At 43.2% G+C, this 23,922-nt stretch overlaps 1 protein-coding gene across 2 annotated transcripts; it reads right to left on the reverse strand.

Annotated features, from left to right (window-relative positions):
- Positions 1 to 375: 375 nt before the first annotated feature.
- LOC118517639 (protein gooseberry-neuro) lies at positions 376 to 23,663 on the reverse strand. 2 transcript variants are annotated; one of them, XM_036063950.1, is made up of 6 exons: positions 22,152 to 23,663; positions 17,610 to 17,923; positions 14,731 to 14,805; positions 11,555 to 11,678; positions 1,235 to 1,702; positions 376 to 1,154 (listed from the first exon to the last, which is right to left on the reverse strand). In XM_036063950.1, exons 1-6 carry the CDS (start codon positions 22,213 to 22,215, stop codon positions 832 to 834), a joined length of 1,368 nt encoding a protein of 455 aa, XP_035919843.1. In that variant the 5' UTR covers positions 22,216 to 23,663; the 3' UTR covers positions 376 to 831. The 2 variants fall into 2 exon arrangements, with proteins under 2 accessions (XP_035919843.1, XP_035919844.1); XM_036063951.1 differs by lacking the exon at positions 14,731 to 14,805 and having other exon boundaries at positions 22,152 to 23,660.
- Positions 23,664 to 23,922: the final 259 nt, after the last annotated feature.

Below are 23,922 nucleotides of genomic sequence, written 5' to 3' on the forward strand. Positions count from 1 at the left end.
GTGTATCACAGTCTTACGAACCGTTGCAAGAATCAAAGAGGATATGGTTTGGTTTGAGAGATTAAGAATCTGATGCCTTTGTTCGCTTCTTGTTTGGAATCTCTTAAGCATAGGTTAGGGATGCAAGAACATTATTTTTCATTGATTTCGAGTAAAAACCCGAGCGTGTTCCTATCGAGAGGAGGGTTTTATATGTATTACTGAAACTGTTACATATTGTGTTTGTAGGTAATATTATCAATTTACAAGATGAAAATACGAAAAAACCTTGCCGAGTTTCGGATTGATTTGCCACTCTACCATGTACATACTTGTGAATTAAAAAGCTGCCAAACAATGAACTCGATACAGATCACTCTCGATCGATAAACTTACATGATCAGCCGAACGTAGCAGGTGCATAGCAAAGGATTTATTTGACAATGTTTTGTATCATGAAATGTGTGTGCTTACGCATCTAAATAAAGTATCGATTATTTAACGCTAAATTGTTACCTACGAATTAAAGCAGCACGAAACACATCCAACACTGCCCTCTGTTACGCTAAAACGTTATGCTACAAGCAAAATAAATATAAAAGTTGCCTTACGCATCTAGTTACATCCTAGAGAGCCTAGCGGGGTGCGTAATCACTTTGAATGCTAAGCTGCGCTAGTGCTAATGCGCCTGTAGAGTCTTTTTCGTCGCGAGAAGAAGCTTCCTCGTGTTTTGCAGTCTATCCAATATCAGCATCTTTAGACGGCGGTGCTTTAGCGTGTAGTAATGCATTCCCAAAAACGTATTGCAATGCGAGCGTGCGCGAGCGAGTACCTAAATATCACGATAACCGATCAGGACCAGTATTTGTTGGGATAGGATGTGGCCGCCTGTTGCATCGAATGATATTCTGCCGCGGTAGCAGTTGTGACGGGTGGCGGACAGCCGACCAAATTGGTGGCGTACGCCTGACCCGGATGGTGAGGCGGATAGGATTGGCTCCAGGGCGTTTCCTGCGTTACGATGGGCGCTGCTGCCGGTGGTGCTGCTGCTGCAGGCGGTATTTTGGCGTAATTTTCGGCCTGCGTAGCAGAAGGGCTTAGCTTGATGGAATTCTCATGCGCCGGCTTAATGTACTCCTCGCTCATCATTTTGGTGTACTCCGGGGGAAGGAATTCTGAAAGTAGTAGGAGCAAATTCGTCCATTACCCGAAGTGTTCCTAGCACACGAGCGCTCGAATCGCCCCCGACAGTTACCTTGATTGTTTTGGTGGAAGCCCATGTGGTTGGTGGAAAAGTTTTGCCCCCCAAAATGACCGTGGTGCTGACCGAAGTGGCCGGACAAAAACGACGAAGGGTTTTGCGCAACAAACTCATAGTTGGCTGCTGCCGCCATTTGGTAGGAATCGTTGGACGCCACGCCGGGGTGATACTGGGACATGGGCAGCGTACCCAAGCTGCTGAGCGGCGTGGACATCTGTGCTCCGGCGTGCTTGCGTAGCCGTGCGCGCCGATTGCTAAACCACACCTGTATGCGGGCTTCGGTCAGGTTGGTGGTGGACGCCAGCTCTTCGCGTGTGTACACATCCGGATACTGCGTGCGCTGGAACGCCTTTTCCAGCGCCTCCAGCTGCTCACCCGTGAAGGTGGTCCTCGATCGACGCTGTTTCCGCTTCAACAGTATGCCCGGTTCCGATTCGGTGTCACTCGAGTCCGATCCGCGTCCTAGCCAGATGACGAAACAACGCCCGTGTCGCAATCGATCGATGGGGAAATGGAATGGAAAAGCCGAGAGCAGAAGCCCGAGAAAAAAAGAGGTTTGAAATTAGTCACCGCTACGGACGAATGGTTGGTGGTTGGTCGATGGCATAATGTGGCGTGTAATTGAAATCAGTTAAAACTGGTCGACTGGTGCGGCAGAGTCACCAGATGTGGTGGAACACAAAACACAGCCAAACGGCTGTGGCAAACATTTATTACCACGGTCCACGGCATCGTTGGTGGTTGTCGCTGGTACCCAAAACTATCTCATGTCATGGCGAGCGAAAGCATACCGAAAGCAACGCAACTAGTTCCCGAAAATCAATGCAATGCAATAAATAGTGAGCCCGCGAGGGTGGAATTTCCAGATGTTTAAACTTTACAACCGTTTTTACGTGCTACCACCATATTCTACGCTGGTAAATCCAGTTACGCGTGAACAGCAATTAGACGAGATGGATCTCTGTGGCCAGTGGGGATTGCGGCGTAGGGTAAGAAGAGATGACAGAGAGTCGTACATTAATGAAAGCGAAGAAATGCATGAATCGGTTTTGAAAAATGCAATCATTTCGTCTCGCTTCATCACTGCTAGCCGGCCCTGCGCAAAGCTATACGCATACGCGTCCGAATTTTGCAATCTATGTCAAATAAATCGTATTGTCGTAAGAATGTACCGGCCGGTCCATTCACGAGCGCGGTCGCTTAGCACATTTCACATTGTGGAGCACGACGAGCAGCTACGGCTCTCCTGTTGCTTGTAAACGCGTACATATTAACACATTTTTGACAGTGTGCTTTTTATGTACATTACAATTTAGCTAAGGAGAAGATATTGTGGAGAAAAGAAGCGAGCAAAAAAAATGTATGTCACACATTTCGGGCTTCTTTTCTCGGGCTTTCTTTTCTCGATCCAGTATGAAATGGCCTTTTCGCTTGTGCAAAGAATGTTGAAGAACGATTACTTAAAATGCTTCACTTTGGTGTAGAAGTTTCAAATAAAATTGTTAACATTAGATGTAATTTCACATCAGCTTAACAAGCACAATATAACATAGTTGTTAAGATGTTATTCAGCAAAAGAAAATAAAACAAAAAGCCCAATGGACGGTCAATTGGTTCCTGCCAATAACTCACCCCAGCTGAATGGAGTGTTAGTTAAGTCGCTCGGCTCGGCTAAAATATTAGAAGAATCGCAAGGACCATTAGAGTGTCACAATATTCACAAATCAACCTTAAACGTTCTCCTTCGAGTTTTATGATCCACAGGGCATCCCAGGCATCCCGGTAAGGCACTGATTGTTGCAGTTCGGAAACCAGCCGGTTATAGTTCTTTTCCATTGATATGCAGCACGCGGTAGAGAACGTTCGTTAAAAAGCTATTAAAGCGAGCTGGTCATTAGTGTTCGGTGAGTCCGTTTTACGAAACAAAGCAAAATTTAAGGCTTTCCCGTGAAACGGATGAAGCTTTCGGATCGATAGCAAATGACCGGGACGTCAGACGGAAGGCTCAGCCCCATCGACCGACGACCGAAGACGCGGCCGGTTCAGCATTGGTGTTAATCTGGAAGCAAAATAGCTTACTGCACTGCAAACTTTACCGAAAGAAGGGAGACGGAGCAAGACGGAAGAAGGAAGAACAAATTGACTCGCGCAGACAGCGTGGCGGTCTGGGTGATGTCTAGAGCAGAGCATCTTCTGCGGCAGATTGAGGCGTGCTGAAGCGTAAAATGTCGTTCAGCACGCGCGAAACTTCAACGCGGAGAATGGACAGTGAGGTGTCAGGGTTTTAGGATTTGGGATTTTTCGCTCCCATAATTGTAACGACTGTGTTGCGTTATTAACGTGTAGAAACAAGAACCCGTCAAATGTGTGCTCTCTTACCGAGGAAAATGTAAGTTATCTAACTACATAAAAGATGCTGGTAACGAATATTGTGATAAGCTTTGAGTATATTTTTAATCTTTCCTTTTCATATTGAAAATATTTTGAGGACATACTTCAATGCAATCATGGCGCAACAAGCTTTTCTTCTTATGTTAATATAATTTCCCCCTAAAATGTGCTCCACCATCAAGAACATCCTCCAGCACGGTGGTTTTTCTCGTGAACGTTTGAAGTTTACGAGCGTTCCAAGCACGTCATAAACTTACGGGGAAACAGCGCGCACAGCTCATAATCGGATATTGAATGTCATTTTTCAGTAATCAGTGCAGCAAGTACAGGAAGTTGTGACCGGTGCCTGCTGCAATCGTGTGAGAGACACCAGCACCATACCATGTTCAACACCTTCGGCGTCCGTTCGGTGTCCGGCTTTTTGATTCTCTTTAGCGCTCTCCTTCGAAGCATCATCCGCACGGCGGCGTTCCACAGCGTACGGTGCGCGCAGGGCCAAGCGTCACTACGTCTGACGGTTGGAATCCCCTTAATAAATTATTATAAGGCTAAAAGGTTTCGTTTACCAATTTTTCATTTCATTTCGCCGCGACTGAGCGTCTACGGTGTCTACGGATGAGCCCTCCGCACTTGACCGGCGAGAGAAAGAGGGCGTCCAGAGAGCCTAAGCTTTTGAAACGAAGTACCTTCATTTATTTGGCTGGCTGGCTGGCTCGTTCGGACATTCCATCGCGTACAGAGTACGTACAAATCGAATCCGAGCAGGTCTCGGCGGGAAAGCGATCGCTTTGAAGTTCACCGCCAGCGGCCGGCCAAGGTGTATATTGGCTTCGGTATCATGTGACCCATTGTGTCGGTTGACACTTAGGTACAATTTTGCGGTATTAGCTGCTGTAAACTCACACTCATTTATTAGTTGGTCTCTTTTGTATGAAAGGATTTTGCCTCATTTGTTCCGTGTTGTTGGAATGGGGGGGACACAAATGGGAGTAATATCGGTCGGTACGATCATACCAAGGCATGGAAGATGGCATCGTACAGGGACACATAAAGGAAAACAAGGAAGGATTAGTGTAGTTTGCTGAGATGCTACAGATGCGTATGATGTAACCGCGCAAGAAGGGCGCTTCGGTGCTTGGTGTGTGACCCAATTTCCGGAAGACATTTGATATTGAAACGTTTGAGGAAGTTGATTTCAAATTAGATAACGAATTTTTACACCTACTCGAGGGGGTAATGCAATGTTAGAGTTTTCGTTTATGGACTGAAACTTAGATTTACGATAATTTTGTTGGCGTTCATTTAGATCCTGAAACGTCTTTAGACATTCGTAGAATTCTGAGCACTAGCAAGTAATTTGCACAATAGTTTAAGAATATACATTCAATTACAGTTGCTCCCATGGAAATATTATTGACCGGCTTGGCGGTAAGATCAGAGGATAAGAACGTCGAAGAAAGCATAAGTAGAAGTCGTAGGATTCCCCGACAAAGGTACACAAAAAATTAATCAAGGGCGTGTTCAGAGACGAAAACGTTAATTCAAAACTATGATTCGTTGTGTGAACCTCTGATCCACACAGCAAGTCCAAAATTAAAGGTAGCAAATCGTCAGGACAGATATATCCTCGTGAGGAAAAACTATGATGTAAAGCTGTTACAAGCATTGGTGCAGGTGCATCAGCGCATTTAGAAGATTAATGATTCCGGTATTACTCATCAGAATGTTTGTGTTCAAAAGCGATGTTTCTTCGCAAGAAAAATGATAGAATCAAGAAATAACACCGACAACATGCCGAACAGTTCAACGTGCCGAGCTAGTTTTTGAATTTAGGTAACAAATCCACCTTCCTTTCCAGAAGTGGCAGAAACAGTTATTTCTAGAGTGTTAACTTCCTGTTTCTTCTGTGTGATATCCTGGAGGGAGTAGGAGATTTAGTTTTGAAACAGGTAGTGATTTAGCACTGAATGGAGAATATAGGGTTTTGATACATTTAAAAGAACTCTTGAATCACTCAGGGGAATAGATATTTTGAAATTAGCAGCAAATTTTCTGAAGAGGGTTTGATTCGATCCTGTCAAACTATAAACAATGAGAAATGTTATTCAATCGTTTGTTGCAAATTGATCACCTTGCCCCACCATTCACATGCGAACACGCCATTCTAATGACGTCCCGTACATTCTCGAGCAAATAAACTTCCAGGCTGCTAGCAGAAACTTAAGACCAAGACGGAATTTAAATCGGCTGAATTTGCAGCTAATGAACCACTCTTAGCAATGGTTATTCATTACTAACCTTAACTAACATCTTTGATCTTGACTAACAATTTTGGAATTTCCTGGTTATGTTTCCTGGTTAATCGTTGCTGTTTTTGTTGTCATGGCTTTCTTGCCATGCAAGAATAGGATAGTTATGTAGCCCATATTAGGCCACATGATTGGAATACATGAATATTTTTTTCTTTTTTAGTCATGAAGGGCGACCTGGCCTTATTGCTATACATGGAAAAATAAATGAACACAAATAACACAAAAAGATTCTAATGTATATTGCTGGGCAATAAAATAAGACCAACTATTGTAAACAAACGATCCAATGATATGTTGCTATTTTAGAATTTTACTGAATTCTATTTTTTCTGAATTTTACTGAAATTCCACTCATAAATGCAAAGATCTATATCGGTTTGCAAAATTCTTCTAACTGAATTCAATATTCCATTGAATTGTTACAGCTTTCCATAACGGTTTTGCAACATTCCTTAAGGGCGCAATATCCGCCACATTCCACCGAGTGACTTAAAAATTTCTACTATTTCATGTGAAACCCAGTATTATAGAATAAAATAAGACTATAATCAAAGTTAAAATGCAAACAATTTTTTTTCTACACTTTTGGACATACCCTATTTCTATTTCTCAAGCTTTGTGTCTTTTTTAACTTAAACACAGTCTTGTTACTAAAACAGTTAGAGAGTTCCCCTTTGGTGTTTACTTGATAACCCTTTTTATTTTTGCTAAGTGATTTGTTAACTTTTGAACGAAAGTTTGGTTCGATTACACCTAGTTGAGGTGGCGAAAGCAAAAGATTAAAAATCAGTTAAAAATAGTGGACTTATTCTACTGTTCGTCACTGTATATTTTCAAAGCTCTACAGCGGACTTGCTCTATGCCACTATTTATTTGAAATATTCTCCTGAGTGATTGGAAAGTTCCATTATATGGATCATCTATGTAGCTAAATAACTTCGTGTTACACAAGAATAGAGATTTACAGTTAAATTCTGTAAGCAATAACTGAAAAAGGATAACTCCAGCCACTAAGGTTGGTCTATTGCTCTCGGTGTGTACAATATTAATTTATTGCTAACATGTGGCGAAAGATGCTCCATTTTTCCAGCACAACTATTGCAGTACTATCAACGACCACCAACGAGATCGTTGTCGCTGCTAACCAGCTGTAGGTGCATGTCCTTACCTCCTTGCGCTTTGATTTAATTGCTAACGAAACCCCTAAAATCATCGGGTTTGCCGTCACTCGGTCTCGTATTTCCTGGTTCTCGGATCCGCTGGCGTTCGGTTGCGTGACACATTAGGAAGTCAACCACCGAAACGAAAGTGTAACCATCGATAAAGCGAACATTCGGGAGCACCAGGCACTGCTCTAGTTTGTGCGTCAAGGTTGCATTGGTGGCGGTCTCGCTTCAAAGCGGCACCGCCAAAGGATACTGATGGTTAGAAAAGTAGGAAAATGATGTTGTACGACAACCTTTTGATTATTGTCACCCTTCCCGGGTGGCTTTTCAGGTCGGAATCCTTAGAAAATCGACGCCCGTACCCATCGTCGGTGGTAAATGGTGAAGAACATAGGCACAGAGGAGAGCCTTTACCACAACAAATCACCGACTGCAAGAGGAAACCACCGTCGAAGAGACGGGTCTTGCTGGATGACCGTTTGGTGAAGGAGAAAAAAGAAAAACCCTTAAAACTAGCACCAGCCATCCGAAAGGGATGGGATGCGATATGGGATGGGTGTGAACCTTGTCGTGTCGTCTTAATGGTCGTTTTGTGGCAGCGACATTTCTCGTGTTTTATTTTTCTATGGCGCGACCCTAGAATCAAGGGACAACACACAGCACAATACACAAAATATCGAATGTTTGGCAGCTAATTGCTACCGAAGGCGGGAGAGATCAATGATCGAGGTGCTTTGATTGATTATTGATGCTTTGCAGAATTGGATAGCATAAGAGGTTGATCCAATTGATAGGAAAAGTTTGCAGTATGGCCATTTTTTCACAAATGTACCTGCACTTCATCCGGCGGCATTACAACCTCGAAAGGACTTAACCTGCAACCTCTGGTTTCCCATGCTTGAATGTTCCCGGAGCAGAATAGTAAGCCTAGCGATCTACCGTGTGAAGATCAGCATCGCTATGGCATGGGCCATCGAACTGTGATCCTTAAGATCAAACTGATAGCTCGAAATCAAACTCTCCAAAATTATACCTACATATTTGAATTATTTATAATTCCAGTATTACGGCATGACGCCGTATTGTCTACATATTTGAATTCTTAACAACTTTTTAGAAGGGCGTGTCACTCGGATTTGAGAATTAAGAGCGAATCAGATTACAAACAATATGCTAAGAATTTATTGTCCTATTTAACATAATTCAGGATGCATTCTCACTTTCAACTATACTTTAGCTATTTAGACACATTTGAGTGTCCTTCGCTGTCTCTGAAATCCGTTTTTGTTTAAATGTTTAAATGTGTTTACCAACATCGTATTGTTTCCAGCTATCTGTTTCCATTGTCTTTTTCGAGCAGGTGTGTTAAGTTGCATGTGTATCGGGTGGGGTTTTTACACTCCATCCCACATAGCACCGGAAAGTGCAATAAAATCTTTTGTTATACTCGCTTTACTTTCGAACGATGTCGTGCAAGTACCAAGATGCAACTGTTTGAAAAATTCATTTCCGGACATCCGGTTGGACAGTGTATAGAGAGAAAGAGAGAAAGAGAGAGACCCCGTTGGGTTCGATGCAAAGTATGGCCGGTCCCAGCCGTTCATCGCATTATTGACCGGACGTACAACGACGCGGCAGGAGTGCTAGATGCACTACAACCCGGGCACATGCCGCATAAATTTCATGCCTGAATCTGGCATTGTTCCCCATGACCTAGAGCAATACCGGGGAGCAGAAATTAGTCAACACGTGGTCTTTGTCGGGTGCCATTGTTTGTGCGAAAGAATGATTGAGAACAGTCTGTCTTTGAAAGAAGCGGCAGTCACAAAGAAGATCAAACTCAGATTCTCAGGGAGCTAGGCAAGAGTGAGCATTGATGGGAGTGAAACCAATGTCAAAACAGCTGTGGACCACCCAGTTATCACCTGTGACATTGAATAGTTCAATAGAAATACTACTTGTTTAATAGTTTTTTACTAGCTACCTTCCATTTAAAGTCTCCAAGTGAATTGTTTTAGCGCAAGAATACTATCCAAGTACAACATGTGTTCCTCACGTAACGTACAAAAGTGTTTATGCAATGGCAATCGCCATCACATGAAACGGCATTGAACGGGGTGTTCTACGTGGTAAAATAGCCATTTAGCACCAAACTCACAACTCGTAACATATTTATTCTCTCGGCCAAAATAACCCGCACGGAGAAAGGGAGTGCAAGGGAAACGTGAGCAAAACGAGGTCCGCCGTTCGTGCTTAGAATATTGGTGCACGAACTTAACCAACTACTCGGGTTTGGGCAAAAATAGTACCAGCTCCCAGCTTGTGGGAGCTTTGAACGAAACAAAGTGTCACTGAATGTGCATCTGGTTATCACCGGGTGTCGTGTCAGTCAACTTCCTCTCGTCAGAGGTCAGGAGGATGGCGGGGACTGAGGCGGGAGCTAGTTTCGGGACCTCAAAATCATGTGTCTCGCCTTTTAGATTGAGAACGAGAGCCAGGTTGCAATGTACAGATTAAGTCATTTTGAAGGACCGGTTCAGGTCCCGTGACAGCTGGAAAGATGTCCGGTTGCACGGTCGTTCCATGTCAGACACCAAGCAGCATGAGGCAAGGCCAAGTTTGTTCGATTACGTGGAGCTTTATGAGGTATTCTACACAGTGTTCAATAAGTTTGAATGCACTATGCATTGAAATTAAAAAAAAAATACTATTAAGATGCTTTTTCTGGCCATTTAGTTTTTGGCATCCTTTTTCCCTATGCTCGTATCTTCAGTGTCCTCTATTATTCTTTTGTTTTTCTTTGATTCAGGCACCAGTAAGTAAGTATTCTAGATCCTGCAGTTTGTTATAATTACAAACATTAAATTTAGAATCATGTATCATACCTGTACGGGGCAGTCCAGTGTTTCAAATCCCATTCAGATCATCTCTCCGTAAGCAGGGCAGAATACCTTTCTACGCGTAAAATCTAGTCATAGAAAGCCAGAAATGGCAGATCGAGATGGTTGGATGTGGTTTTGTCAACGTAGGTCCGATTGCCCCATTTAGCTATATGCCACGTTTACTTCAGACAATAAGACCAACTACAGTCCGTCAATGCTAAAGAACTGTCTGGACAGTAAGCTGAAACCAAACTAACGCCATCGCCAACAGCCAATCAATGTGAAGTAAGCATGTAAATCAAACTGCAATAGCTATTTTTACACACTTTAGAACCAGTTAACAAACAGCGCTGGTTAACAAACAGGTTAGATGCAATATGTTAGTTAATTTTTGTCTTCTAAACTTTCTTATAAAGTAAAGAGCAATCGATGTAAGAGGATGCTCGTCGGACGGTAGAGATCGATCAGTCTACAATTCAGTCAGCAAGGATCTGTTGGTCACAGTAAGTCTGTCATGCATGCAGCAATTGTTGCTGGACGACCGTGGTATCTCGAAGTCCAAGATGTTTATTGCTATTCGTTTGAATCCGATCAGTGGAGGAGCTCAATCGTAATATAGTGAATATCACAGGAAGCCGGAGAAAGTTTAACTTCAACTTGGCAACCATGTGACTGTGGTAACATCTTCTACAATATTTTGATTGATGATCCCTAAGCATAGTCTAAAATAAAGGTTATTCTACAATAAGCATACCTAGTATTAATAAGTATTAATTAATTAATAAAATTAGATAATAATAAATTATAAATTAATCTTGAATTCAATTGCAGTGTGTAGAAAACCATTAGGGCATATTTTTCGGAAACACTTTCATCAAGGCACGTCGATTATCAAGCTATCTTAGAGATGAGCTTCTTAAATTAGTTCTTGAACAAGCTCCGTTTGGAAGCAAACTTTGCTTGGTCAGCATGTGCGACCATGCAAGCAGTTTCAAAGGTTTGAATGACAACCAATATCAAACAGTCAATTTCTCCCGACAACACCCTTGAGCGCATTCACCGTGTGAGCCGGTGTGTCGTCAAGTTGAAAGCTGTAATGATCCTTCACGTAGAAGTTCCGAATTCTTGGGGCCCCAACCTTCTTTAGAAAGTCGTTGGTTTCAATGCCAGGCGTTGAATTACACGGGTTTCGCAAAATAAAAGTGGTACACACAGCCGATCATTTGCCGAACACTGTTTGGCAGTTGCAAAACCAAAACTTTCTCATCAGAAAACACTTGCGTGCCTAAAACATATTCCCATGCATTCCTTCTATTATATGTTCTTTATAATTTAAATTTTTATCCGTCTTTCCAACTCATAACCTCTGGTGTGTTAGGAACAACATTCAACTAGAGGTTATTGCTATTATACTGTTAGAAAACAGTTCCTACCGAATCACACACACACACACACACACACACACACACACACACACACACACACACACACACACACACACACACACACACACACACACACACACAAATGAACAGAATGCTCCAAGCCACACGACAAACTTACCTCCCAGAATACCGTGTATGCTGTAGTCCTTCCGGCCATCGTCATCTTTCCGCCCAGGCTCAATGCCACCACCGCGCAGCAATCGGCTGATTGAAGAAACGCTCGGTGGATCCGTTACTCCTTCCTGCAAGCAAAACCCGGACAAACAGTGAGAAATGATCAAAAGTGCTCAATGAAACAAATATGGAATGCTGCCCGTTTGCTCGTTTTATTTAATTCTCATTAGACTTGTTGCCGACCATTCCTAGCTGTGCCTATCCCAAAACTGTGTTGACCGTGTTGCATCGGTATTGGACCTAGGTTACATGAAAAAGTGGGTTTTTGTTTTACCGCGGCGAACGGACAGTGAAGTGAGACGCAAAACAAAACTTCTTCCGATTCTGAAGCTGTAAATTTGTAGGTGCTAACACTTTTCACAGCTTTAAATTAAATTTTCCCACCCTGGAGAGCTAACAGTCGATGGAATGTCTTGTTCAGCGGGAGAAGGGTTCGGCTTTCCTATTACGTTTTGCGTCCTGTTAGTTTTTACCCCGTGTTCTTTGCTTCTATGCTGCTTTGCACTGTGTGAGGACGTGGGTTTGATGGTTGATGTTTACCTTTAGAATTATAGACTCATTTTACAACCATTAGCCATTAGGAGAGCTGTTAATTTTTATTTTGGGGTGGTATGTTAGCACACAAGCGGAGAAGACAGGTTGATTTGCTATTTCTGTTCTGCATTATGGAGCATTGGAAGCAATAATGCTATTAAATGCAAGTTAAAAATATTCCTTTTCTTATTTTGCTGACATTCCTAACGAACTCGTTCCAGGTATGCACTTCATGCCGAAAGCTTGCCGCGAAATTGTTTTCCTTCCACGACTTCCACGAGTCATCAAATCGAAAAGGCAAAACAAAAAACCATCGGTCGGGGCGCTTCCCTTTTGGTCTTTAATTTTTCAATTAAATTTACCACAATCACGATCCTGAGATCCGTCATCGGGAGGTTTGCCGGTTTGTGGTAGTGTCATGATGACGCCCCGACAAAAGCGAAAGGATGGAATGATATGCCCGAAAATTCAAATCAAACAGGAATCAAAGATATTGACCGCTCCCCAACGGAAGGCAACAGGGCAGAGTAGCGAAAGAGAAACAACAAAAAAATACGAGTCTCGTGCCTTTTCTTTCATCCTTGCGCGCATCGCAGATCGTGGCGTTCGTTAATTAAATGATGATCATGATAACACCTATTCGACATTCATTCGAGGCAGGTAGGTGAGAAAGTCAATCATAGATGTGGCGAAGAACAGATGAAGCTGAAGAAACAGCTTCAGCAATTAGGTTTCGAACCTGCGGAGGTTCGATTTAGAACGCGACGGAACGGATCAAAAAAGTTTTCCCAAAACTTTCATAGACAATTTGAAAAGAGCTTTTAAAACTTTAATCATCTGACGAATAACAGGGGTTTGAGATGGGATTTAACAGTGTGCAGAAAGAATCCCTGTTGCTCTCAAACTTTATTAATTGTTTATCGTCTGCTCAAGCAAAGGTCCGCTCGCGCAACCTTACTGGCGAATGCCCATCAATATCACCAATGAGGCGTGTTTTGCAGAGATTATTGTTAATCATTGTTTTAGGCGTACCACACTTATCCCCCTTGTCCCGAATGTCTAATCCATCAAGCTTTATGTGTTAATTAGAGTGAGTGGCTGAGTGATGGCGTGATGTTTAGCGTTGCAGCCAGGCAAGGACAGACAAGGTATTAATTTGCACGTCAACAGTTGTTACAGTTCGTGTGCTTAATTAAGGGTCATTCTCACCTACACCTCTCACTCAAAAACGTGTGTGTGCTCAATGCTAGCTGCACACCTTTAATCCCTGCACCAATCATCCACGTTTTGGGCGCTCCTCGGCAAAAGGCTCTGTGTAAGCACAAGGAAGAATAATTGCTTAATAGCGTATTTTGCCCATTCTGGCTGCAGGCGTCTGGTGGGCGTCATAAAGGAACGTCGTCGTTCCGCACTCAAATCTGCCGCGTGCCGTAAGGTAACAACAGGTGTCACTCGTTTCGGAACATATGTTCGAGATTTTCGAGCAGGAAGAGTTTAGGAGGTTTTGCTGAAGAAATACTGTGAGTTACTGTTTTAAAAATTGCTCCAAATGTGTGATCAGATAGTTGTGGTATAATTAAACATTTTCTTGAAGAAACTTCTGACATTGCACAGGACGTGCACCAATAATTAAGCGTTTGCGTGTAGCGTAAAATCGAGCACGGCTAATCAAGTTGTAAACAGTGACATACTCAACCGACTCAGCGGATGAAGTGATAAAAAAGCTCTAAAGAATTCCCAATCCCAATAATGCCGGCGCGCATTATACATGTCTGAGAATGCGAGGCGCGATTGTCATATTAAATCCCATTCCCTTCTCGTACACACCACGAAGGCAGGCGGTTATGAAGGTTTCATGTTCTCATGTCGGATTTAATGTTTTTTTTGTTGCTTTTGTATCTGTAGCTTTGCTTCGTTTTGTTTTGCTTTTTTTTGTTCTGCTTACTCTTTTTCCCGGTTCCGCTCATCAAACCGGGGATATCTTCCGGGCCAAGTCCGGGCCTGATCTGTACGCCAAAAGGAAGCGAGTTTTGCTGCTCCAAATGAATTATGCCGTTTTTCGATCATTTCGGGTTTGGTAAGCTGTCCGCAAAATTACGACCGACGATGAGCACCGATGTTGCGCCCGTGCCGAAGCCCTGTCGCCTAATGTAAATAAGCGTTATTTATTTCGTGCCGCTTTTCAATAATTCCATTGGCATACGTGACAGAATGCCACGACATTAACGGCGATGCCGAACCACAAAACTGTGACGGGTGTAATTGTGGAACTTAATTACTTTCGTTTTGGGGCCGGATTTAGATGGTTTGTGTGTGCGCGGTGATACAGCGAACTCCATTATGCTACGACCAATTTCTCAAAGTCAAGTTGATTCATGTTTCCATATGCAATTGTCACAACATGTTGAGTAAATGCGATTTTCGAAGAGTTCTCTTAAGAAGTTACTCCTTCAGGATCGTTACGTTTGAAAAGTTTAACGCTTATGATATCTAAACAGGCTTAACAATAAACAATATTGTCCATCGTCGTCTGAAGGACTAGTATCCAGTGCGAGGATCTTTGTACTATTTAAAAAAGGCATTTACCTGCCGGTAGCCCACATCAGGTCCACATAGTTGACCAGAATGTCTATTATCGCTGGGGTCGTCCGAGCCGGCCGTCTAGAATGGTAAAAAGAGCAGAAAGGGAAAAGTTCTATTCCATAATCTTGGTTGGTTGTTTTCTTTTTTTACGGTGCCTTCGTGTTATAATTTATTGTTTGTTGTCTTGCGCTTCCTCGTTTTTTTTTTTGGTCGACCTATTCATTGGGAGGCTGGATGTTTCCTTTTGGTGTTGCCGACTGAATGAACGCCACTCTTGCTTGCCAGCGCGCAACACTACCGCCACGTAACGTACGTAAGGCCGTGAGATTGACATGACAGCTCGGAAGAAAGAAGTGGAAAAACTTATCTCACCAACTTGGATACAAACGGCAAACAGAGCACAGCACCGGCACAGGGTGTAAGAAGTTTTTTTTTGCTCCAGATGATCGAACGCAAGCCCGGAGCAGTCCGAAGGAGGACCATCCGAAAAAAATGCTTGTTTTAGGTGCTGCGTATTTGATTGTCAGCTTCGTCGAGGTGTCCCCCGTTGACGGGGTTTCGTGCCTATCATTTCGGGTTGATAGAAAACAAATTTCATTAATCGGATCATCGCGGTGTAATTTCCCATGTATGCCGCGTGCGCTCGTCCAGGCAGCGACGATGCCTAGTAGTAGTAGCACGGGGCTCGAAACGGTTCCTGGAACGAGTGTCAGTAGTCGGTTCAGATTATGCGCCTGATGCGGTGATCGGTGTGATCGCGATCGTTCAATACCCGGGCAGCGGATCGCCGTGAACGTCGTTTCATTCAACGGCTACAAAGTGTGGTGGAATAGACTTAAATAGCTCCATCGACCTATCAACCAGATGCCCGCAGATTAGAGCCGAAATGTTTCGTTTAGCTTGCTAGTACTGAGGAGAAAGATAAGCTTCGTAGGGATGCCGGACCGCACATACACGCACTGTTCCATGGGAGTGGAATAAATTAAACTGTTCACAAAGAATCTCATTTGGAATCAATCAAATTCGGCAGATCGATTCTTGGGAGCGAGAGTATCCTAAATCGAAACGGCTTCCCACTTTTTTTCTATTCCTTCCTTTTTCCTTTCGCTTGGCAAGACTGCCCACCGTACGACGACGACGCGCGATCGCGTTGAGGAATATTGGGATCCGACCAACAATTGGCTGTATGTATTTTTAAACAATCCGTGACTAAAGATCAGATACGCTACCGGAATTTCCGTTGGGTGAGAAATGTTTCGGGCGTTAGACGTAATCCGTCCCTCGCGGGAGATCGTTTTAATGGGTCGCAGTTGGCTCAGCCTGGCCGAGTCGCGAGTTGCAAAGAATTTCATTCACGACTTCATACATCTGTGGCACGAATGTTACGTCATGATGAGTCACGGTAGTAGATTGAAGTTTCATTGTCCCAAAACACTTTTCACTCGCTCGCTCGGTGGAAAATAAATTATGTTTACTACAAACAGCGAGCCACACGACCTGTGCCCGATCGCCCGATCGTACCGAGGTGTGTTTGTGAATGATGTTTGTATCAGGCCGTGTTGCAACAGTCGGTGTCGATCGACGGCCTACTACTTTGGGCGAAATGATGAGCTTTTTTGTCAATTTTCTCGCTCGCTTTACGTCTCATTCTCGCTTGCTCCGTGAGCTCGTTCTTCTTTCCCCTCCTCTGGCCCGGCTCACAGCGATGATGATGATCTTCCATATCATCATTCATCACAATTCGCCGGCTAAAGCTAATATTCCACAAACACCTCGACGGTGGACGGGGTACGTACTGTGGCAGGGCAGTAGGCTGTAAATGAACAGCCGCCAAAGCCCGACTACCGAAAGCGACCCCGAAGGGCTATTCATCATTGACGAAAGTCATTAGCGGTATCTGGCGCGAGTGGTAGTAGATTCGGGCACCCCGGCAAATTAACACTCGAAAATGATTCCTAATTTTGGTACCCTCCCCGTAGCTTCTTACACAGTTGAGCACCGGTTGGCAGGGCTGCTCCAAGACCTCCAACCGCAAACGGAGAAAAAAGGAAGATTGATCAACGCTCAAAGCTTCATTGAAAGTTCGCTTGGGGCTTAGCCACGTTTACTTGCTTCGATATAATTATACGGCTTGACCACTGCGTTTTGGAAAACAACTGGCTGCAGTCGGCATCATGACATTTGTATTGAGCATTGGGTATCCACCGTAGAAAATGGAAAGGTTTGTTTTGCTACCGATTTTGATACTAATAATTGAAGGAATTTGATGATAGCGTCACTTCGTCACGTAGTGCTCAAATGAACAAGTCTACACTCATCTTGTTGACACAACAAAACTACAAACTATGCACAAAAACGTAATGCTGAACGGTGTCATCGAGAATCGAGTTCTCGCTCGCTGTTCCGTACATCCGTCGCTACTATCACATGTTCATACGCTAAGAGAAAATCGATTACACCCGAGCTAATAACAGCAGCATGACTGAGCTATTTGCATTATCCTTGACAGAGCGCTGTAGAGAATGAATCGAGCAAGGCAATAAGAGTATCGATGTATTGTGTACGCGAGATTGTGTCCGTTCGAGATGAAGTATGGTGTTGGTCTAGTTTGCCGAGCTCAGTTGATGAACGGTGATGATGGTACAACAGTGAAGAGCGATATAAACTTCAATTTTGTTTTATCAACGTAAGCATGTGTTCTTGCAACTTAGGGAAGGAATATCGGAATGAGCAATTGTAAATTCTTTTTTTTTGGAAAATGTTAAACTTAATAGAACCTCAACTCTTGGCTTGAATGACGTTCATTATGTTCACGTGTCCATGAAATCAGTTCAACACCTTATATCCACACTATCCAACGTCCGTATGCTAGCGATGCTTACCTTAATCAACTTTTCTCGTATTTCCCAGCTAAAAATTCCCGGATTCATCTTCTTCATCTCCTCGATTCGGGCCTCCACTTCCGGTGTCGCTACCTTCGGCTTTGAGCCACCTATTACGCCGGGACGAATCGAACCGGTTTCTTGGTAGCGGTTTAGGATTTTTGACACACATCCATGGGAAACGCGCAGCTGGCGTGAAATCACGCAGGGCCTCACCCCTGATGCGGCCATCTCGACGATTTTCAGCCGAATGTGGTTCGGCAACGGTCGCCCATTGATAAAGACACCCCCCAGCTGGTTCACACGTCCTTGACCTGGGCACGAAAAAAGGAAGAAAGTGTTGTGGAATAGTTATTAGTTAGGTTCACAGATAAAGATTCGGACGGTTTTACTGGGTTGTAGCTAGGTGAAGTTTTGATGTTTGCAAAAGCCGGTTTGATTGATTCGAGGACCTACTGGCCAACGTTTGCAATAGGTTCGTTGCAGGCTTTAAGCACCAAGTCGTGATCGTGCATTGATCCTGCTGGCTACTACGTACGTTCAATCACTCTACACTCATAAATAATTTGGGTCTATAAGTGCTTATTACGGTTCTCTGACAGACAAACTCTCGAACAAACCTTGTCTTATCACATACCTCATATGTAAGGATGGGTATTCTGGTTTCGAGGTAGAGAAGTCAATCGTTTGTCATGCTTTTATTTTCGTTAAAGTGGGACAACCCTAGCTATTAAAGTGATGATTTCTGTTCGAAGGTATAAACAAAATGTAAAAAAACAATTGCAGTTTCAACCAATTTTTTTTAGTTTGTCACTAATCATGAGATTTGAATACAATTTCATGAAAGTTACATTGGAACTATTAACAGCCTACAGAATGTTTTGTGCATATTCAGAACCCACTAAATATTTAAGCCTGGTTGGATCCGTTTAACCGTTTTTTTCTAATTATTCTTCAAGACCTTCATGGTTGATCAAGTATCGAGTCAAATGTGTGTTAAAATTCGTTACAAATATGCAATCACATAATATTCAAATCTGCCAGCCTGGGTGTACTGTAAAATGCTATCGTTCGTATGAACAGAGAATGACATCCTTAAATTCTGTTTAATGTAATTAAGACCAAATGGCAAAAAAAGGTTAATTGAACAACAAGTACTTGATAACAATACAGATAGGCGGTTTTTTTTTATTCATGAAGGACGGTCTGGCCGTGTTGTTAGTTAGGCCGTTTCGTATGAATAAAAAATATAAAAATCCGGGATTATTTTACTTCATATAACCGAGCATGCCCGGGATAAGGCAAACAACAGGGAGGAAATGCCTTGTTAATTTTTGTCAATTTGTAAAATTCAACACATGAGGTGTAGAGAATACGGCGTCAAGCCGTAATCCTAAAAATATAAAAAAATAAAATTTTACTTCATAACAGAGTTCCTCAAATAAACTGTTTGAAAAACGTTACGTTGTCAGCATATTCATATGGTGTTGGAGAAAGTTCATTTTTCCGAGAGCAACATTGTACATAAATTTTTAATTCAAAATAAACATATGCATAAACTAATAAATGAAATAAAAATAATGTACCAAAATAATTAAGAAAAATATATTTCGTGTTACCAGTTACTTCTAATGCCTTTAGATGCATGTGGCCGAGGCGATAACGGCACCGGTTTTCACACGGCAGGACCGGGGTTCAAATCCCATCCAGACCACCGCCGTACGTAGAGATGACTACTTTGCTACGGGTAAAATCAAGTCACAGAAAGCCAGAAATGGCAGGCTAGGACCTTTCGAGGTTTTAGTGCCAAGGAAGAAGAAGAAGAATGCCTTTGGGCTCTATGAAGCTTTAGAATTTTAATTGACAACAAATAGACAAAGAAAACGGGGTGGTCCAGTGCTAACGGGGCGATAACGATGCCGGTCTTCACACGGTAGGACCGGGGTTCAAATCCTATCCAGACCGCTCATCATGATGTTTATCTCATTTTGGAACGGTACATTTGAGTTTTGAGGATATAAGAATAAACATATTACTGCAACAATTTTCACAACATATTTTTGTTTATCTACCATTGATTCGATTAATATAATGATGTTGATGATGATGTCCCAACTCATAATCATTCACAGGATTAGGATGTACGAATTACCTAAAGATAATGTTATTACATTTCAATCAAAATGAATTTGTTGAATTTGTTTCAAAACGACCCAAATTATCTTCCTGCTCTATTAACTCACAATTGTGTAGAATGTCATGTATTTTTTAATTAAAGCACTAAATCAATAATATAATATTTTAATAATTTTTCTAACGAGTTCTGTTTTAAATACTGATTTGAATGAGCTTTATTTGAATCATGCTAGAAATCCGTTACTCGCTGGGTATACCCTCTCGCTTCGAAAAACCCACAAAAACACGTCAAAAATCGCCGAGAATATGTATCCATCAAACTCGTTGCTCAATATAGCTTTGTCAAACTCCATTTTACCAAACTTCTCAAATTGACCATCGTACAAAATGAAACATCACCGTTCGGCACCAATCTTTCCTCGCCACTAGAAGATTGCGCACTGATGCGCATCCATTAGCAGCTCTTTCGGCAGATAATTTTCAGCTGCTGCACGCCCGGTGTGAAGAAAATTGGGAAAATGTATAGCATGCATTCGTTTCCATCCATTCGCTTTCAACACAGTGCCTGCCTGTCGATGCTGACACGAGCGACGAAAAAGATGCAAAAGCACTTAATTGACAGCGACACTCTGACGTCACGTATGGACAGTGTAGCGCACGTGGGGCGCATGTTGCATTCTACGCGTCGGCTGTGGAGTTGTGCCCAGTCCATTCGTACATATGCGTGTGTGTGTGTGTGTGTGTGTGTGTGTGCATTTTTTGTTGTGTTTTTCAAAAAAGCCCGATGATCTTATTCCAGAAGCCATCATCGATCGAACCGGATCGATCTCTGGGCAGGAAAAACATCTGGTTCAAGCGTGTAAAATTCCGATTTTCCGGTTTTCCATTTCTTCTCGCCCCCGGTTGACCGGGTTTGTGTTGTGGTCCGATTCGTCGGAATTCAGGTATGGCTAATTTGTACACCATATGCCTCACCGCTGCGACACAGTACAGCCACAGCCGACGACCGACTACCCTGCATCACGAAGTGTTTCTGAAGCTCGCGAGAATATTTGCCGCTGCGTGTGGCGGCGTAGGCTGCAGAGGATAAATGTGGCCAGTTGGGAGATTAGAATGATCATGGGTTTGGAGAAATAAAAGGTGAGATCCTTCTTCTTCAATTCTTCAACACCATTCTCTGCGTCCATAGGAATCGACGATAGACGGACGGACGGACGGACGGATTCCCCGGTCGTCGTCTGTTGTTCGGGGATGCGCATATCGCCACGGTGAATTTGCGCTTCGACACCTTGACTGATTAAGCAGGCGGCTCGGACCTGGAACATCCTTTAGCTTTTGCTGAGCTGACAATTGAAACTATAAAGCGTGTGGTGTATGTTACATGCTTGATACCTTTCTTTGAAAAGAAATATAAGTGCCATCGATGATTGTTCTGATTCTTGCCGTATTTGGAACTAGTTAAACTGTGAGATACGCAATAGATATTTAGCCTTGTAATTTTTGTGTTAGAGGACCTAAGTACTTTAACTTAGGTATTCCTGAAAATATAATTATTTAAATGCAATATCTAGGCAGGCTTTTCGGGCTGTTATTGATCGTGTCAGATTGTGTCAAGCTTGAAAACTGTTTATCATCATTCCTCGACAACCACTTAATTATGTTTAACTGTTTTTACTGTTAGATTTCTTAACAACGTTTTTATTTCACGAGAATCTTAAGGACGAAGTTTGAACGCAATGGAATATATCAGCAAAAATGCATTTAAAAGGTTATTGTGTTACAGTTTAAAAATAAATTTAATAATTCATAAGAATATTATTCAAGGCGATAGGACTGTGAGGGCTGACTATCCAACTACGTGGTAGCAATAAGTCTAGAGAGCCAGATATGGCAGACATGACCTAAAAGGTCGTTAGGCCAAGAAGAAGAGTTCATAACAAAATTCATAGCATAAGGCATAAAAGTTAAGGTATTATAAATGTACCTCATATTAGGATCATGCGACTGAAGATGTAGTAGAAAGGCAACAAGTTGTCACAACTACAGACGTACTGGGGACAAAGACCTTTCATACATTATTTTTAATCACTTGCAAAATTTGGAAGAGAACATGGCTTAAACCTTAAAGTATCTACCCTCCCTTATCTTGGGTAGTTCATGTTATATGCGAACACCGAGGAAGCATGGACAAATCACCAATCAATATGTCATGGGCGAAAGTCATTATCTTCGGAGGACATACTAACTTTATACCTTTTTAAACTAGTATTCGACTCACGTCGCAATACGGCCAGGCCGTTCTTTATGAATAAAAAAAAAAAAAAGCTAGTATTCGACAGTGATCTCGTGCTAATCATATAAAATAAATTTAAAGAAATGCAGCCACTGTAAAAAGTCAAAATTTACCTTGAAAGGGATACCCGCTAAACAGAGGTCTCATGTTTAAGGAATTGGAGCCTGACATATCCATGATGCTCTATTGTGCAGTCGATTTTACTAACTTTATTTCACACACTTTTGCTCTGTAGCACACAGTTACAGTTCGGTTTGATTTATCACACGCGTTTCATCTGCACACTCTGCTTCTTTCAATTGTGTAACATGCGAAACTACATTTTTGGCTTCAGTATCTACACGTACTTCCTTTCGAGAACATGCCCACCATTGTAAACACCCAAAAAGCGATCGTAGGACATTATTTTCATTAGCGCAGTAGTACCGAGGATGCAAGGATGCTATTATCAGCTACACTAAACACCATCATCTGTCATCGTCGGCACGCATTAATGCACAGCGTAATGCACTTCTGTACAGCCTGTCAACGATCAGCGCAATAGTCGCGGGATGCGCTCAGACAACGTAGAATCACACTTGCACGGCGGATGAAAGTGGCTCGAGACACTTTTTTCTGCATCTGTTCCACTGGCGAGATCGGTCTTTGATGAAATTAAATTAATTAACATAAACAACAAAATTGCCTCCGCCAAACACTATCATTAAGGCGGCAATCAACGTGCTCGTGCTGCTGTTAAGAACTACACGCCCATCGGAAGGGGCAGCGGCGCGTAAAGCTGGGTGGCAACAACACTTGTTCTTCTTCCTCTTCTGGGTGAACCACTGGGCGATTGATGGAGCTACGCAAGCGCCAGAACGACTCGTCAGGACTCGACTGGAGCTGGAACGACGCCAATGATTGAAACAGCGCTAACGCACGCGCCTCAGTAGTAGGAGATCGACGCGTTTCGACGATGGATTTTATTACACGAGAACTGCTCGCTACAACTAAACAGGAACTTTCGGTTTGCACTAACGACACACTTTTTGGTAAAAACATGGAAAGATCCTTTGGCGACAATAATTCACGCAATCACGCTTTTTGCTCAAACCAGGAGAAGATCACAAACACAGACACACGCACACGATGTACCGTCGGTCCTCCGGTCGCACGAGAGCTTGAGCGCAAGCGGAATTGGAAAACTCGCGCATAGAAATCTTTCGTCGGTGAAATCTGGACGCGCTCCCCAAGTTGCGACGGGGAATCGGCGCACCGATCGTGAGTTATTTCAGATCACGTTTTCCGGAGCAAAGCGGACCGGTAATGCGTTCGCGGCGACCGCGACCGTTTGCCGAAAGTATTCCCAAGGAACTGGTTGGCCATGGGCGAGAAAACAAAAACACTACTCGGCGGTCGACTGCGATTCCGCGCCACACTCATACTACCTAACGGCGCGCTCTGTTTGATCGATGGGAGGGAGTTGCTTGCGCGTCGAGCCGATTGCTCCCACCTTTTCGAGGCTGCCGGCGCGAGATGACGCGAGTTCCCTTTCTCGCACACGCGGCCGAGCTACCGAAACGTAGGGCGAGTCCCAAGCGGTCTATCGTTCACCCTTCTCCCTAGCGATCTGCTCGTCGGTGGGTCCGATGCGGCGTACACAGGACCTTATGCCTCTTGTACGGTTCATTATTAGCGCTAGCGACTTTGACTACCATCGGCGAATGAAACTGGGGTCCTCAATTTGCTCTGTGTGTGTGTGTTTGTGAGCGTAAAGGAAGGGGACAGCTGATCTTTGGTGCGGCTAGGGGAACTGGCAAAGCAACAGCGGAACCCTCAGCAAGCAGCAGGACCCTATGCCCTAATGCTTCCGGTAATCTGGACGGGTAAAATTGAAAACCGAAA

The sequence above is a fragment of the Anopheles stephensi genome, chromosome 2, assembly GCF_013141755.1.
Source record: "Anopheles stephensi strain Indian chromosome 2, UCI_ANSTEP_V1.0, whole genome shotgun sequence".
NCBI lineage: Eukaryota > Metazoa > Arthropoda > Insecta > Diptera > Culicidae > Anopheles > Anopheles stephensi.